This window comes from Trichechus manatus, unplaced genomic scaffold, assembly GCF_000243295.1.
Source record: "Trichechus manatus latirostris isolate Lorelei unplaced genomic scaffold, TriManLat1.0 scaffold00051, whole genome shotgun sequence".
In the NCBI taxonomy this organism is placed as follows: domain Eukaryota; kingdom Metazoa; phylum Chordata; class Mammalia; order Sirenia; family Trichechidae; genus Trichechus; species Trichechus manatus.
This window is the reverse complement of record NW_004443987.1, coordinates 6,331,366-6,347,508: the sequence shown is the minus strand read 5'-3', so window position 1 is coordinate 6,347,508 and position 16,143 is coordinate 6,331,366. Positions and strand designations below refer to the sequence as shown.

Genomic DNA, 16,143 nt, shown 5'->3' with positions numbered 1-16,143 from the left:
TTTCTGCTCTGATCTTTACTATTTCCTTTCTTCCGGTGGCTATGGGCTTTCTTTGCTGTTCTCTTCCTATTTGTTGGAGTTCTGTTGTTAATGTTTTGGTTTTGTCCCTTTCTTCTTTTTTTGATATGTGCATCTATTGCTATAAATTATCCTCTGAGGACTGCCTTAGCTGTGTCCCAAAGGTTTTGGTATGATGTGTTTTCATTCCATTCGAGTCTTGGAATTTTGTGATTCCATCTCTTATTTCTTCTGTTACCCAATGATGTGTAAGCAGGGTATTACTCAGTTTCCATTTAATTGATTTTTTTCCCTTGCTCTTTCTTTTGTTAATTTCTTCCTCGATGGCATTGTGGTTAGAGAAGATACTTCGAATTATCTCAACATTTTGGATCTTGTTGAGGATTGCTCTGTGGCCTAAGATGTGGTCTATTATGTAGAACGTTCGATGTGCATTGGAAAAGAATGTGTAGTTTGCAGTGGTTGGATGGAGTGTTGTATATATGTCTGTGAGGTCAAGTTGGCTGATTGTGCCCTTTAGGTCTTCAGTATCTTTGCTGAGTTTCTTCTTAGTTGTTCTGTCCTTTACTGAAAGTGGTGTGTTGATGTCTCATACTATTATTGTGGAACTGTCAATTTCTGTTTTCAGTGTTGCCAGAGTTTGTTTTATGTATTTTGGAGCCCTATCATTGGGTGCGTAGATGTTTATTATGGTTATGTCTTCATGATGGATCGTCCCCTTTGTCATTATATAGTGTCCTTCTTTGTTTTTTATGATGGATTTTGTTTTAAAGTCTATTTAATCTGAGATTAGTATTGCCAGTCCTGCTCTTTTTTGGTAGTTGTTAGCTTGATATATTTTTTTCCAAACTTTGACTCTAATAAATTCACATCTTTGTTTCTCAGGTGTGTATGTTGTAGACAGCATATTGATGGATCCTGTTTTCTTATCCATTCTGTCACTCTCCGTCTCTTTATGGGTGCATTGAGTCCATTTACATTCAGTGTAATTATTGATGTGAGTTTGTTGCTGTCATTTTGTAGTGCTTTTTTTGTGGTGTTGGCATTTTCTTTGTTCTTCTTACTCTCTTGTGCTGAGTTACTTTTGTTTGTGGATTTTTTTTTCATTTCTTTCGTTTTTGTAGGTTTTGTTTTTGCTGAGACTTCAAGTTTTTCCTCTTTATTTTTATGAGTGTGTTTGTTAACTTTCTTTGTGGTTACCATGAATTGTACCCTTATCTTTCTATGTTTGAAGCAGTCTACATTACTTGGAGCATAGCAAGTTTAAATGAGGAAAATAAACATCTCAAATCCTATTGCTCAGGGAAATTATCATTAACATTGTCATAGAGTTCTCTTTAGGCGATAGAAATATTTTTACAGAGATGAAATCATACTGTACATACAGTTTTGTATCTCAGCTCAAGATATCATTGACTCAAAGAAGTATTTCCATATTATTAAAAATTTTTAATGTCTGCATAATGTTCCATTTTAAGTAGGTACCGTAGTTTACCTCTATTTCCCTACCATTGGATTTCTTAAGTGTTTACCAATTTCCCTATTATAAAAATGATATCACAAACAGAGCATAAAGGTATGTCTGTTATTGAGATTGCTTCCTATGATAGATTCCTAGAAGTAGCATTACTAGGTTAAAGAGAACGCATACTTTTTGAGGCTCTTGGTTCTTTTTACCAGAGGCCTTTCGAAAAACGTAATATGAAGCCACATATTACTACTAGCATTGTAAAGGAATACCAGTATCACCACATGGGCAGGGCTTTTTAGTTTCTTTAACTGTATATATATGTATACATATATGTATATATATGTGAATCTTGTGCTTACTTTTTCCGAAGGCAGACAGTCTATGGTGTATTTGTCTATGCTTGGATTGTTTGTGCTGGGGTATTACGCTGTGATATTGCACTACTGTGTTAAACACCCATACTAAAGCAATTAATTTTTTTGTAAATTCTGTAACTTTGTGGCCTTGACAACTGAGCCAGTCCTTTGGAGAATAAGCAATCCTGTTCTTCATGCTAGGACAATGAAAAGTGCCAAAGGTATGAGAGAAAAGCCTGACAGCTAGAAAACTGGACTTAGAAGTCAGATGCCCTAGGTTCTGTTCCCGGCTCCATTTGTCAATGTGTGTCATGGGCAAATTTGATTAAGGAACTTGACCAATCTGTAAAACGGGGATAATATGTCTCACCTTATAGGGATGTCAGAGGGATTAATGAAATATTTTTTCTAATACATTTTATATTCTTCCAAAATAGTTTCAATATTAGATACCAAATATTTAAGTCAATCTAAAATTTGAATGGTAGAAATTAATTTTTATACTCTCAAACTTTTCCCAGTTTATTATTTAAAGCATTTATTGTCTACTTATACAAAGTATAGAGTGATTACAGGTTTTCTCCAAATGTAGCAAAAACTTGATACTGGACTTCAGGAAAATTATTTTGTGCTTTATAACTTATACAGTTTACATATATCTTTCATATTTATCATATATAAAAATAAAAAAGGGAAATCAATTATTGTAAAGAAAACACCTTGAGTTATCATGGTGAGTCTAAAAATAATATAAAATTATCTTGATTTCCTAATTTGTGATATTTTAAGAAAGGAGCAATGAAATAGTGGAGTGAAAAATAATTTAACCTCATTGCTTGAATCAATTTTTTTCCCTTAATTTGGCAATGTTCTGTCTATAGATCTGCTTTTTCTAATCTAGAAAGAGTGTTATGGTAAAAAAAAAAAATGGGTATCTTTAGGATGAGTGTAAGAGTTAGGTAACAAATTTAAATAATTCCTGAACCTTATTTAGAAATTTTTATAGAAAAATCTCCTGGCAAAAAAACAGCTATTCTCAACCTCTTTAACCTGACTTTGAGGCTACTTGAGGGCAGAGGCTGTGTCTTAGATATCTTTGTATACCCAGTGTCTAGGACACAGTAGATGATTAGTAAATGTTTACTGATTGAATTAATCTGCTGGTTCAGATAAGAAATAAAAGCAATGCATGAAGGTCATCTGCTTCCAAGATAACTAATACACCATAGGAGCTACAAGGTTCTTGGAAATAATTAATACCTTAGGTAAAAATAATAGTAGTTTGCACGTGCACTACATTTTTCTAAAAACTTAAAGCGTATCACCACTCTTTTTATTCTCAAATTTCACTTTTCTGGTGTAGAGGCTATACTGTGTGCAGATATTTTAGATTGATTATATTTTGATCACCAAGAGTTTGTGCTTCATGTAAAGTCGTATCATTGATTATTTTCTTGGACAGGATTTTGCTTTTTAGTTTTTGGTTTATTTTTTCTTTCAGGTACTAAGCTACTTTGATAATAGATTTGTAGGATTTTTTTTTTTTTAATAATTTCAGCAAGAACTCCCTTTTTGAAATCTTTGGAATGTCAGTAGTGTTGCAAAATCAGTTTTAAACTTTTTTTGGCCATATTTAGTGATAACAGCACCTTCCATTTTGTTTGACTTGTCATAAATTAGTTTTGAAATCTACATTTATAAATTTACTAATGTATGTGATATTTCTGATGAAAATGCTTTCCCCTACTCCATGCAGATTTTTGTGCTTCAATAAAGGAATAACATTTGGAAGAAAGGAGCCTCCCTCTGAACCCTGGGATTTTCTAAAACTCTAGTAATACCAGGGTATCTCACATTGTGTGTGTGTGGTCTAATGAATACAGCAAACTGGTAACTGAGCAAGGTTTAAAACCTAAGTGCCATAATTTCTACTCCAGTGATTTTCCTTCTTCAGCACACTACTTCCTCAGTATGACTGGTATTTTTTTAGTTTGCAACCTACTCTAGTAAAAGCTATCCTTTTAAAATGATGTATATGGGATGTTAACTGGTCCAAGGACCAGACAGAACAAATGAAATGATTTATGGATCCAAAGTGATTAAGAAGGAGGGTTCATCTACAGGTTTGTGTAAGGTCAGGACTCTAGAGATGTGTTTCTGCGATGGACAGAGAGTATAGATTTACCTAGTAGTAAGAGGATCTGACTCAAGTTGAGAAGTTTGTTTCCATTGCAGGCCAGAGGGTGCATTTGATATACTATTCGGTGTTTCTGGGAAACACATCACAAATTCTTTCTACCAAGATTATTTGCATCTCATAAAAAATCTACCTGTACTCATGTACTTTTGCCCAGTTTTGTGTTCGTGTGTGTGTATTTTAATAACTGAGTTAAAAGCACAGGTTTTGTACACATCCATTCACTCATTCATTCATTCATTCATCTGTCCAACAAATATTATTTGAGTATCTCTTGTGTTCCATGTACTATGCCATGGGCTGGCACTGTAGCTCTTAAGAAAATAGATAAAGCCCCTGCTGTCATGGAACTTACATCTTAATGAAGCAGGACAGATAATCAATATATGAATAAACAAGGAAAATACCAAATTATAATAAGATCCCCCAAAAGACTAAAACAGAGTGATACATTTTTTGTTGCTGTTGTTTTTAATATGGTCCTTTTATGGTGGACTACATAGATAGGATGGTGAAGGAGGAGGCAATATTTGAATGATGGGAAGGAGACAGCATGCAGATATTCAGGAACAGAGCCTTCCAAGGGGAGGGAAGAACACTTGTAAAGGCCCTATTGTGGGATAGACTTGGGGTATTTGAGTGCCAGATAATAGACCAGTGTGCCTGGAGGGTAGTGAGTAGGTGTTGGACATGGAATCAGATGAGGCTGTAGAGGTAGTGGGGGCAAGATTACACAGGACCTTGCAGGCAGCATCAGGGGGTTCACATAGTCCTGAGTTTGAATCTCTACTACTTACTGTGTGACTTCAGATAAGATGCTTAAATTTTGTGACCTTCAGTTTTCTCATTTGTAAAATGGGGATAATTATTACTTTGCAAGGTTGTTTATAAGGACTGGGATAATAAATATAAAGTGAGTAGTATTGTGACTGGAATATGGTATACTCAGTAAGTGTATTCCAAATAAAATCTACCTGAATCCAGAGTCAGTTCCCCCCACTATATCAAGGGAGTAAAGCAATTATAATGTGTTGGTTGGTTTTATATAGCATTTAAAATAGTGACTATAGAAACTTTAGAGATGCAATAAATCTTTGATATTGCATGAACAACAGCTCTTGCCAGGCAAGGAACTTTAATGCATGTTCACATTCCTCTCAATGCCTAGCATAATGTCTTGTTCCTCCTAGAAATTCTTATTATATTCATTGACTAAGTGGATTTGCATATCAGTGTTACTGCTTGACAGCAACATGCGAAAACTTTTGAAATAACCTCAGGAATGTTCAGGTTTTCCCCAAAGGTATACATCAGTATAGCAGCCTCTTCTTTTGACAGTGTTTTGCCCTTAATTGTACAGGTTGGAAATGTCAGAATAGTACATTAATCGCCTGAGCTCCAGATGGCTGGTTTTGTTTTGTCTTGTTTTGTTTAAAGGAGTGTGTAATGGCTGCAGAGTCCTCTGACTGATGTCAGATTTGAGTCGTGTAAATTGTTGTGTTTAACGTCGAGTAAACATGCATTTAAAAAAGTCACGAGTTGTATTTTTTATTCTTTGGTGTACGAAACCTTCACTGAATATATTTGATAAGTTGAAAGCCTCATTCATTTTGGGAGGATGTTTATAAAGACATTACCGATTATCTTAACTATTGATGGTATTTAACATCTGCATCCTACTTTAGGTGGTAGAAGAAAGAAATGAAGACTTAGAGATGTGTGTGTGTATTTTGAATTGTTAGCTTATATTAATTTTCTCTCCGAGACATAAATGACATGCTAAAATAATAACTCATAGAACGTGGACCATAAAGAAATGTTGTTTGTAAAATTATTTTGTGGAACCAGAAATGTGTGTTCTCTTATGTTCAAAATTCACAACTTAGGTCTTTAGAAGTAAGAATGCTACCAGCAGAAGAAACAGATGGTTAGTAATCTATAAAAGTAATACCATCATATTGGGTAATATTACACTTCTGTTTCTATTGGTATAACCTCTAACTATAACATGATATACATCATTTATGGGCCCTAACACTGTTGGTATTTTTATCAATACCGTATAAAGGCTACATATTCAAGTACTAGCTTAGTATTCTTGTCAGGTTGTCCTTTCAAGTTAGACTAGGGCTTTGGGTAAGCAGCATTTTGTGATATTCATTGTATACTATTTGGGAACTAAAATTGGTTCTCATGGAGCATAGATGAATTATTTAACACAAAGAAGCTTGAATAACTATAAATCTATCATTCTTATAGAAAATAAAAGCAAATGTTTGGGTTTGTTAGGTAAAATCAGTTTATTGAAGTGAAACAAATAAATAAATAAAAATCAACTTCCATGAATTCTTAGAGTTTGCATATACTAACCTAAATAAATCATTCCTATTTTAAACACTAACCAGAAGAATATCCTACTAAAATACTATTTTATTACAAAGATGTCAGTTTCTTTAATTAAACTGAATATTTATAGACTAGCTGATTTTATTCTCAATAAGTGGTCACTTAAAATGTTGCAGTAATTTTTTAGAGGTCATTTCACATAAAGTGAAAATTTAGCTTCAGTTGCCTATATACAAATTAAAATCCATCTCCGTCTTGTTCATTCTTATCTATCTATAAGATATTCTATCTTGTACTTCTTCTGTTTGCTTCTAAATATAAGCACTGCTTAGGGTTTCTTACTTGGCCCTCTATTCTCACTTTCTGTATTCTCCTTGGGAATCTTGAACACAGATTTATTATTAGTAACACAGGCAGTGTAGCCTAGTGGTTACACATGCAGTCCCTGGAGTCAGACATACCTGGGATCAAATTCAGGCTCTACCTCTTACTAGCATTGTGACCTTGTTCAAGCTTTCTAAGCCTCAGTTTCTTGGTCTGTAAAACCATTGTTGTTAGCTGTGTCAATGACCCCATGCACAATGGAACAAAACGTTACCTGGTCCTGATCGGTTGTAGATCAGACCTTTGTGATTCATAGGATTTTTATTGCATGATTTTTGGAAGTAGCTCGCCAGGCCTTTCTTCTTTATCAACCTTACTCTAGAAGATCTGCCGAAACATGTTTAGCATCATAGCAACAAGCAAGTCTCCACTGACAGATGGCTGGTAGCTGTGTATGAGAGGTGCATTGGCTGGAAATCCAACCTGGGTCTCCTGCATGAAAGGCCAAAATTCTGCCACTGTACCAATACCTCAGCTGTTAAAACCAAAACACTACTTAATCTCTTACCTCAGAGGGGCTGCTAAAACCTGGGAAGCATCTTAGTTCCTCTATCCTAACTGCCACACCATCCCCATTCCAGTTTACTTACCAAGGTGAATTAAGTCTATGTCCTAAAACACTCTCTAAACTAGTCTTTTATTTCTAACAGCAGTGTTAATGTTAGCTCCTCATCATATTCGCCCTTGGTGTTTTTAATAGACTGCAAATATATCTACTGTTTTCATTCTCTCCCCAGCAGCTTCTACACACCTCCTTGTCCAAGCCATCATTTAAAATCCTGTGGAGCACAGTTCTACTCTGACACACATGGGGTCACCATGAGTGGCGTCGACTCCATGGCAACTGGTTAGATTGTATTTGGAAATGACACTCTCCAAGAACCTTCCAGGCTTTTGTTAGCCTCCTCCCTCCTCCTGCATTATTAACCTTATTTTCAGTTAAAATTTATTTTACCAGTTTATATTCTTCAAGAACAGATGTTCTACCTGACCTCAGATAGCTCCACTCACCAACAGGTAACTGTCTTAGTTATCTACTGCTGCTACAATAGAAATAACCACAGGTGTATGGCTTTAACAAACAGAAATTTATTCTCTTACAGTTTAGGAGGCCAGTAGTCTGAATTCAGGGTGCCCGCTTTAGGGCAAGGCTTTCTCTCTCTCTCAGCTCTGGAAGAAGGTCCTTGTTTCCTTTCAAGATCTGTGGGCCTGGCATTCCTTGGAGATCTCTGTGTGTCTTGGCATCCATCTTACCTTGGGTCTAGGAAGTTCTTAGCACAGGGACCCCGAGTCTAAAGGATATGCTGTGCTGTCGGCTTTTCTTTCTTTGTGGTAGGAAGTCCCTTTCTCTCTGCTCGCTTCTCTTTCCTTCTCTCTTGTCATGCTCTAAGGAAACCTACTTAAGAAACAGGTTAGAAATGAACACGCCATTTAAAAAAAAAAAAACTAGAAATGATCTCATAAAGTGTTAGGTAAATATTTAAAACGAGACTTTATTAAAGTGACAGTGTGCCTGCAATGAATAGTTCTACAAAAAGCAAAAACAGAACAAAAAACAGAGAAAAGCTACATAAATAATGTTTGTTATTTATTCCATAACCTAAACCCTTTCAGTGCCTTCCTAGTATCTATGGCAGTTTCACAAATTTGAGCAAAATATAGACCCCTTTTAAAGGAAAAGCTTTCTCAAAGACCCCAGTGTTGACTGAAAATATTTTTATTATACTGTTTAATTATGTGCCAACACAAAATAAAACATAAACTATGCCAATAGCTCCTACATACCTTATAAAACAAAACAAAACAAAATACATAGTAAAAAAATGAAAAAAAAAAAAAAAAAAAACAATAAAATTTAAATCAACATTATTTTAAGCGATGAAGGATGTTTTGCTGAACCCAAATTGCCATTCACAATGTGAATACACCACAGTGCAGGCACTTTTGAGTTTTCTGTGCCTAGAATGCTCTCACCAAACCAGTTGCCGAGGAGTCGATTCTGATTCATGGCAACAATACGTGTAGGTTGACCCAATTCTACCATGAGTTTTCTTTATTGGATCTACGGTGAAATTTCGATTAGTACAGCATACTGCAATGTCATTTGGTCTTTATTTAGTACCAATGTATTGTTTTCATACTAAGGTTATCTGTGTTTTCATTAACCTGAGAATGTAGTGCTTGCTGCTAACCTTGCTAAATGCAAATGTGGATGTGAGTTTACATGGCAGTACTTGGTTATAAGGTGGTTATCCAGATGATCCAGTATAAGATTAATTTTATAACAGCCATCTTAGAAATGAAAGTGCAGAATTTAAAATTATCTTACAGAACTCCTGGACAAATTAGAATATTTTTGAAGATCCCAGTGTGAAAAACATGAGTCCATAGGTTAGTTAGTAGTTAGCAGACCTAGTCCTACTCTTATTTCCTAAAACCACCCTACGCCCGCACGCGCACACACACACGCATGTGCACACACACACGCCCTACCCCATACACATGTACATTCTGAGCTCCAGGCTTGTAGATCTAGTAGCAAATCCCAAACATGGCATGTTTTATTATGCCTCGATGTATATTGTATCTATTGATTAAAATATTCCTATCTACCTTGGGAGAATATGTACTCATCTTTTATAGCTTGCCTGACCTCCTTCTTCTAAATAGAATTCAGTGGTGTATCCTTCACACTCCCATACCACGCCGTATCTACTTCTTTTTTGGCACTTAACATTGTTTAGTACTGGTCTGCTTATTTTTCCTCACTCCCACCCCAAAAAATATAACCTCTTTGATGGCAGGGGTTATGTCTTGGTTTATCTCTGTTCTCCCAGCTCCAGGAACCTAATGGAAATCCAGTAAATGTTGAATGAAAATATTTTAAGATGAAAAGGACACCATAGGTGCCTGTTTCTCTGTAGTGTTTTTGTTTCCTTTTCTTTCGTTTTTGAAGGAAGTGAAAACCTGGATAATCAATGTGTGTTCAGAGACTATGGTGGCCAATTAAAATGTTATACTTTAAAAAAGAAAAGCTTTTGCTTTAGAATGCATATGTTGCCGTACTCTGAATCATAGATTCAAAAGGGCAAGACCTTTGAGATCATCTATCTTAGTGGGTTTAAAACTTTATTTTATTTAACATCTTATGCAAAGGAAATCATTTGTGGAAGGAATATGAATATATAAAACAGATAAGCCTGTAAACACCCTCATTATAGGGGTAGGAGAGGACTTGGTACCTCCCCACAATGAGCCTTTGGTTTTACACATCCTCTCCTCAGCCCCCAAGGCAGCTGCTAAAGGAACCACATAGCCCCTCAGAATACAGTTTGAAAACAATGGCCTAATCTCCATCTGAAAGTAGGAATTCTTTCTGAAAGTCCCTGACAGAGGAACATCTCTCTTCTGCCTGAATAATTTAGGTAATGAGAAACTAATAATTTCATAACACCAGTAATTCTTTCACTAGGCAATTTTTTAAAGGAAGTGCTTATTAAATTAACAATAAAACAAGATATAATAATAGCAAGCGTTAACTGAGTGCTTATTATATGCCAGGCACCGTGCTAAGTATTTTACCTGGATTCTTATTTCTTCTTTACAACCACCCTGAGGGTAGATAACTATATTATTCCCATTTTGCAGATAAGGAATTTGGGGTCCAGGAAGCAAAAAACAGTGACTAAGTTCCTATAGTCACACAGCTATTAAGGGTAAGAAATCAAACAACTTGTTGCATTGGACAAATCTGCAAAAGACCTCTTCAAAGTGTTAAAAAGCAAAGATACCACCTTGAGGACTAAGGTGCGCCTGAACCAAGACCTGGTATTTTCAGTCATCTCATGCATGCAAAAGCTGGACAATGAATATGGAAGACGGAGGAACAATTGATACCTTTGAATTATAGTGTTGGCGAAGAATATTGAATATACCATGGACTGCCAGAAGAACGAACAAATCTGTCTTGGAAGAAGTACAGTCAGAATGCTCCTTAGAAGTGAGGATGGCGAGATTCTGTCTCACGTACTTGCGATATGTTATCAGGAGGGACAAGTCCCTAGAGAAAGATATCATGCTTGGTAAAGTAGAAGATCAGAGAAAAAGAGGAAGACCGTCAATGAGATAGATTGACAAAGTGGCTGCAACAATGGGCTCAAGCACAGCTATGATTGTGAGAATGGCACAGGATCGGGCAGTGTTTCGCTCTGTTGTGCATGGGGTCTCTATGAGTCGGAACTGACTCAGCGGCACCTAACAACATTACGAGCAAGGAATATTCTTGAAACTTTCGTCCACTTTTCCTTTTTGTTATAATCATCCACTGAGAGCAAATCATGCTATCTTGAAGATGGTTTCATGCTACATAGAGAGCTAGACATAATGGAACTCTAGAGTTTGAGTTGTTCTAGCCTTACTTCTGCCAGTTGTTTGCTATTTATATAATCTCACAGAATCATGAGTTCTCTGTGGCTCAATTTTAAAAATTGCAAAAAAGAAAAAAGGTTTTAGTAATCTCTTCCCCTATTGTTGGACTCAGATGAAATTGTATAACATGGAAAGTATTGATAAATGTTTGTGGTATAGAAATGTAAGATATTGTTTATATCTAAATTTATGACTCCCATTCAGTGTCGAAGACACACATCCATTTATTTACATGCCAGTTGTTCACAGATCTTTTACTTTTCTTTGTTTTCCTGTTCCATTTTACTATCGATGTGCTATCGATGCGCCTCCCATCGGCAGGTGGGCAAGGAATTGAATAAAATTCAGATTGTTCATCTTGGGTGATAGCACTTATAAAATATTTTGGCAGGTTAGGAGGTTGAAAATAATGGAGTAATTTTTTTGTTTTGTGGAAGGAGTTTTCATTTACAATTTATACCTTCATTACCTACTTAAAATGTAGTTTCTTTCTAGGGTGTAGGAAACATTAATAACCTTCAAAAGTATTATTAAACTGGCTTTCCTACAATGTCTAAAGTCACTTTTGGAATTGGATCTATAAAATGGTAAAGCAGAGAGAGACAATGTTGTTATTAAATAACTTCATAGTCTTTGCCCCATCATAACAAATTCTGATCAAATTTTCACCATTGATCTCATCTTTCAGTGGTACACTTGAAGAAACTGGCTGTACCACTCATTGTTCCTTTCCCATTGGGCATAATCCTTGATCAAGTCCTACCCAGTATTTTAAGATGTTATTTGGACTTTATTTATAATGATAGCATGCTTTTTTTCTCCCTTCATGAGGCAGTGGATGGAGTAAATATAGTATAATTACAAAATAGAGGAAACATGTTATGATAAAGGTTTGGTAAAAGCCCATGCCAACAGATAAAATACTGTGTGATTTCATTTATATGACATTCTTGAAAAGATGAAATTATAGAAGTGCTGAACAGGTTAGTGGTTACCAGTGGTGTTTATGAAAGGGCAAAAAGAGGAGTATTTGTATTGATGGAACTGTTCTGTTTCTTGATTGTAATGGCAGATACATGAATCTGCACATGTGATAAGATTACATAGAACTAAATACACACAAGTGCAAGTAGGTCTGAGGAAGTCTGAATAACATAGGTAGATTTTGTCAATGTCAATGTTTCGGTTGTGATAGTGTTACATCGTTTTGCAGGATGGTACCACTGGGGGAAACAAGGGATTTCTCTGCATTATTTCTTACAACTGCATGCATATTTATAATTATTTCAGAATAGAAAGTTTAAAAAAATGAGGCACAGTAATATTTACAATATGTGTTAAATTACAGGATAAAGTGGTTGGTTGTATAACTGGTAATTTTGAAGAAGTGATGTGCATAAATGATATTCTGAGATATATGCCACAAATGTAGTGTGTCTGGTGGGATATGGAAATAATTGTGATTTGTATTGGAGAGCAAATCACAGGCGCTGCTAATACCACTGTGGTCTGTTACCTCCATTCATAATTGAACAAAATCCTAAATTTTACTTAGAGATTACTGAAAATAAAGATGTATTTTTCTTCTTCTTCCATGGTCAATAACCCCACTGAATTAGTATCCCAGATTAAGAACCCTTGGGTTTCTACGTAAACATCTATTTATATTTCATTATCTGATATATCTAAAGGGCCTCTTTCAGATAAAAGATAAACATAATGCTGATGCTATCCCTTATCAAGAACTGTGGATGGTGGTAAGGGCTCATAAAAAATGCTAGTAGGCATTACAGATTTACTTGGTGTCATTCACTCATATGCACATTATCTACCATAATTGCTTAATGCTAGTTTTAAAAGCCAAATATGGATATATTCTTAGCATAGAGTTGTTGTTAATTGTCGTCGAGTCGGTTCCAACTCATAGCGACCCTGTGTACAATGGAACGAAACAGTGCCCAGTGCTGCACTATTCTCACAACCTTTGCTATGTTTGAGCACATTGTTGTAGCCACTGTATCAGTCCATCTCGTTGAGGGTCTTCCTCTTTTTCGCTGACCCTCTACCAGGCATGAGTAGACCACACATACTATGTTTGATATGAAACAGAAGCCTGTCAGATAGCTTGCTTATTATAGAGATTGCCTAATTTTAAATACCATTGTTGTTTTCAGGTGCTGTCAAGTCGATTCTGACTCATGGTGACCCTGTGTATAACAGAATGAAACAACTCCCTGGCCCTAAATATCATTAAATGTTTTAATTTGCTTTCACTAATGAACCATTTAATGGTGGTTTAGCCTTTCATTAAGGAGCCCTGTTGGTGCAATGGTTAAGCGCTCAGCTGCTAACCAAAGGGTCAGCGGCGGTTTGAGCCTACCAGCTGCTCTGTGGGAGAAAGATGTGGCAGTCGGCTTCGGTAAAGATTATAGCCTTGGAAACCCTATAGGGGCAGTTCTGCTCTGTCCTATAGGGTCGCTATGAGTCAGAATCAACTTGATGGCCGTGAGGTTTTGGGTTAGCCTTTCAGATAAAATGAAGTTGTGTTTTATAATAATGAAGTTCAGTGTTTTGGGATAAACATTCTGCTTTAAAATATCACCCTTTTGCTTCTGTTAGTTTTTAAACATTGTGTATTTAACTGAGTAATTATTTTAAGTATTTTCTCTAAATTCTATAAAGTAAATATCCGTTTCACAACAAAAGAAATAATAATAGTGTCATAGAACTTAAATGTGTATTTAGAATTTCTTTGTGTACTTAGCATTTCTAAGAGTACATATGCTGATAGAATGATTTAAGCATTTGTTTTATGATGGTCTTATTTTCTATAATTTGGGAGTGAGATGCTTAATCTGATTTTAATATATTAGAAGCTTCAATAAGTACACAATAAACAATTTCAGCATAGGAAACCTTATACATTTCTTTGATTAAACATTTTGTTTAATCATACTTAGGTTCAGTTAATCAATGCCTTTTGGGACAAATGGCATGTATAATCAGAATTATGATGGTTCTACATGACTATATAAAAGTATTTTTTTTTCTGTCCTAGAATTTGGAATATAGTCTCTTATTTTGCATAGTACTTTCAGCTTCTGAAAATGCCTTAATTTAACACAGTGTGTCCTGCAAAGGGAAATGACAGTATATGAAATTATCTCATGATAATGATTGTCTGCATAGGTCTTTTCCTGAAGACTTTGAATTGATAACATGTAGTATCTTTTGCCCTACATTTCCTTCATGCAATTATATGAATTTTCACTGCAAAGTGCATATGAAATAATTTGAAATGTTTTAATGTAATAAATTCATTTTAAAATACCTTTTGTGTTTTTTGATAAATGAGTTACTTAAGTCTAATAATCTCCCTTTAAGAGATACTTTTCTTATATAAATGGAGAGAACTCATCTAAAGATTTAGCAACAGTTTTGGAATTGCACAGCCCACTGAGTATACTACTATCAGAGTAAGTAGGTAGCTTGACATGGGTTGGGCACTTACTTTGTGTTTCCTTTTCCTACTTGAAGTCAAGGAACTGATGATGGGGAAAATTACTTTTTGATTTCTTATGCTTTTAAAGTTCTGGGGGCTTCTCAAAGAACAGCACTCTGAACCTGTGTAGAAAGAATTCCAAATTTGTTAATCTATAGCATTGCGTTTTCAGAGAACTGCGGTGATAGATAAGAAACTCACTTGATTAAAGTAGCCAAAGAAACCTGATTGTCTTAGGGTTTATAAATCATGGTCAATAATAGTAATGATATTACCGTTTTCATGACAATTATATTATCCTTCCTATTTGTAGATGGCACCACTGATAGTAATTGCTATCTGTGTGCAGTCTATAGCTCAAAAGACCTGTGTACAATTTATGGTTCCATGCAGTGTCTGCAAGATAACCTTTACAGCTTAGAACTATTGAGCCTTTCCTCTAATTATAAGTAAATCTGTATTTACGTTAAAGTATGACCGATCATGTTCAGAATGTCAATCTGAAATCAGAAGTGGTATGTTCACTGCAAACTTAAAATTTATATTGCCTGTCTGGTTTTGTTATTAACCAGAGTATCAGAGTAGAGGAAACGTGTGATTATTAAACTGACCCAAAGTACCTTTTGATTCTTTGTGTACTGCCTTCGAGTAATACAAGCATAGTCACACTGACAAGTTATCTCCATCCCAATGATTTTCAAATTAAAGAATGACTTCAAATTAGGAAAGCTTTTTGTTCACCTAGCTTTGCAGTAGCATGATGTACGCTAATTGCTAACTCTGTCTGCATTATTTTTTAAAGATCAAATGGGCACAGTGGTAATTTTCATTAATCTCATACAGAGCAGCTAATTAAAATTTCCATTATTATCCATCCATTATCTAGTTGTTTCCTTTGTTCAGTATCAGAACAGGATGGTAATAAGAAGCCATTCTTGTATTACAGCCCTATTAAATATAGTGAGAATTAGTTTAATCTATTGCACTGTTTTGTTTTTAGGTGATTTCTTCAATATTATTATGTTGGACCATATTGATTATGCTTAAGATACTTTGACATTTTATTATAGAGATTTCAGAATTAAATACTTGTTGAATTTTTTTATTAAACATTGGGAAATAGTGAAGTATAGTGGAAAAAGGAGTGACACGAGGACCAGAATATTTGTGGGTTTAGTCTAGCAACCTCACTAATTATATGAACTTGGGCAGTCACCTTGATTCTCTGTTTCTGTAATGAGAATATTAGACAGACTGATTTTCAAGTGTCAGTCAAACCTTAACATTCTATTACATTTTCATAATGTTCACATATGAACTTATGTTAAAACCCCAAAGTCATTCTAAGCTTGGTAAAAGGTATTCTATAAGATTATATATTTTGTCTTGTCCCATTAAATTGTTTGCTTCCATTCCTCTTGCTCACAGTTTATCCTAAATT

At 35.2% G+C, this 16,143-nt stretch overlaps 1 protein-coding gene across 4 annotated transcripts in view; it reads left to right on the top strand.

Moving 5' to 3' along the window:
- The window catches only part of DIAPH2 (diaphanous related formin 2), a 1,008,160-nt gene that overhangs the window by 231,421 nt on the left and 760,596 nt on the right, over positions 1-16,143 (top strand). The window contains exon 1 of one of the 4 annotated variants that reach the window (XM_023732387.1): positions 1,208-7,789. The exons of the other annotated variants lie outside the window; for them this stretch is intronic. Coding sequence (XP_023588155.1) covers positions 7,751-7,789 — 39 coding nt within the window. The 5' untranslated portion in view covers positions 1,208-7,750. Of the gene's footprint in view, positions 1-1,207; positions 7,790-16,143 lie in introns of those variants that run through there. 4 annotated transcript variants of the gene reach the window in all.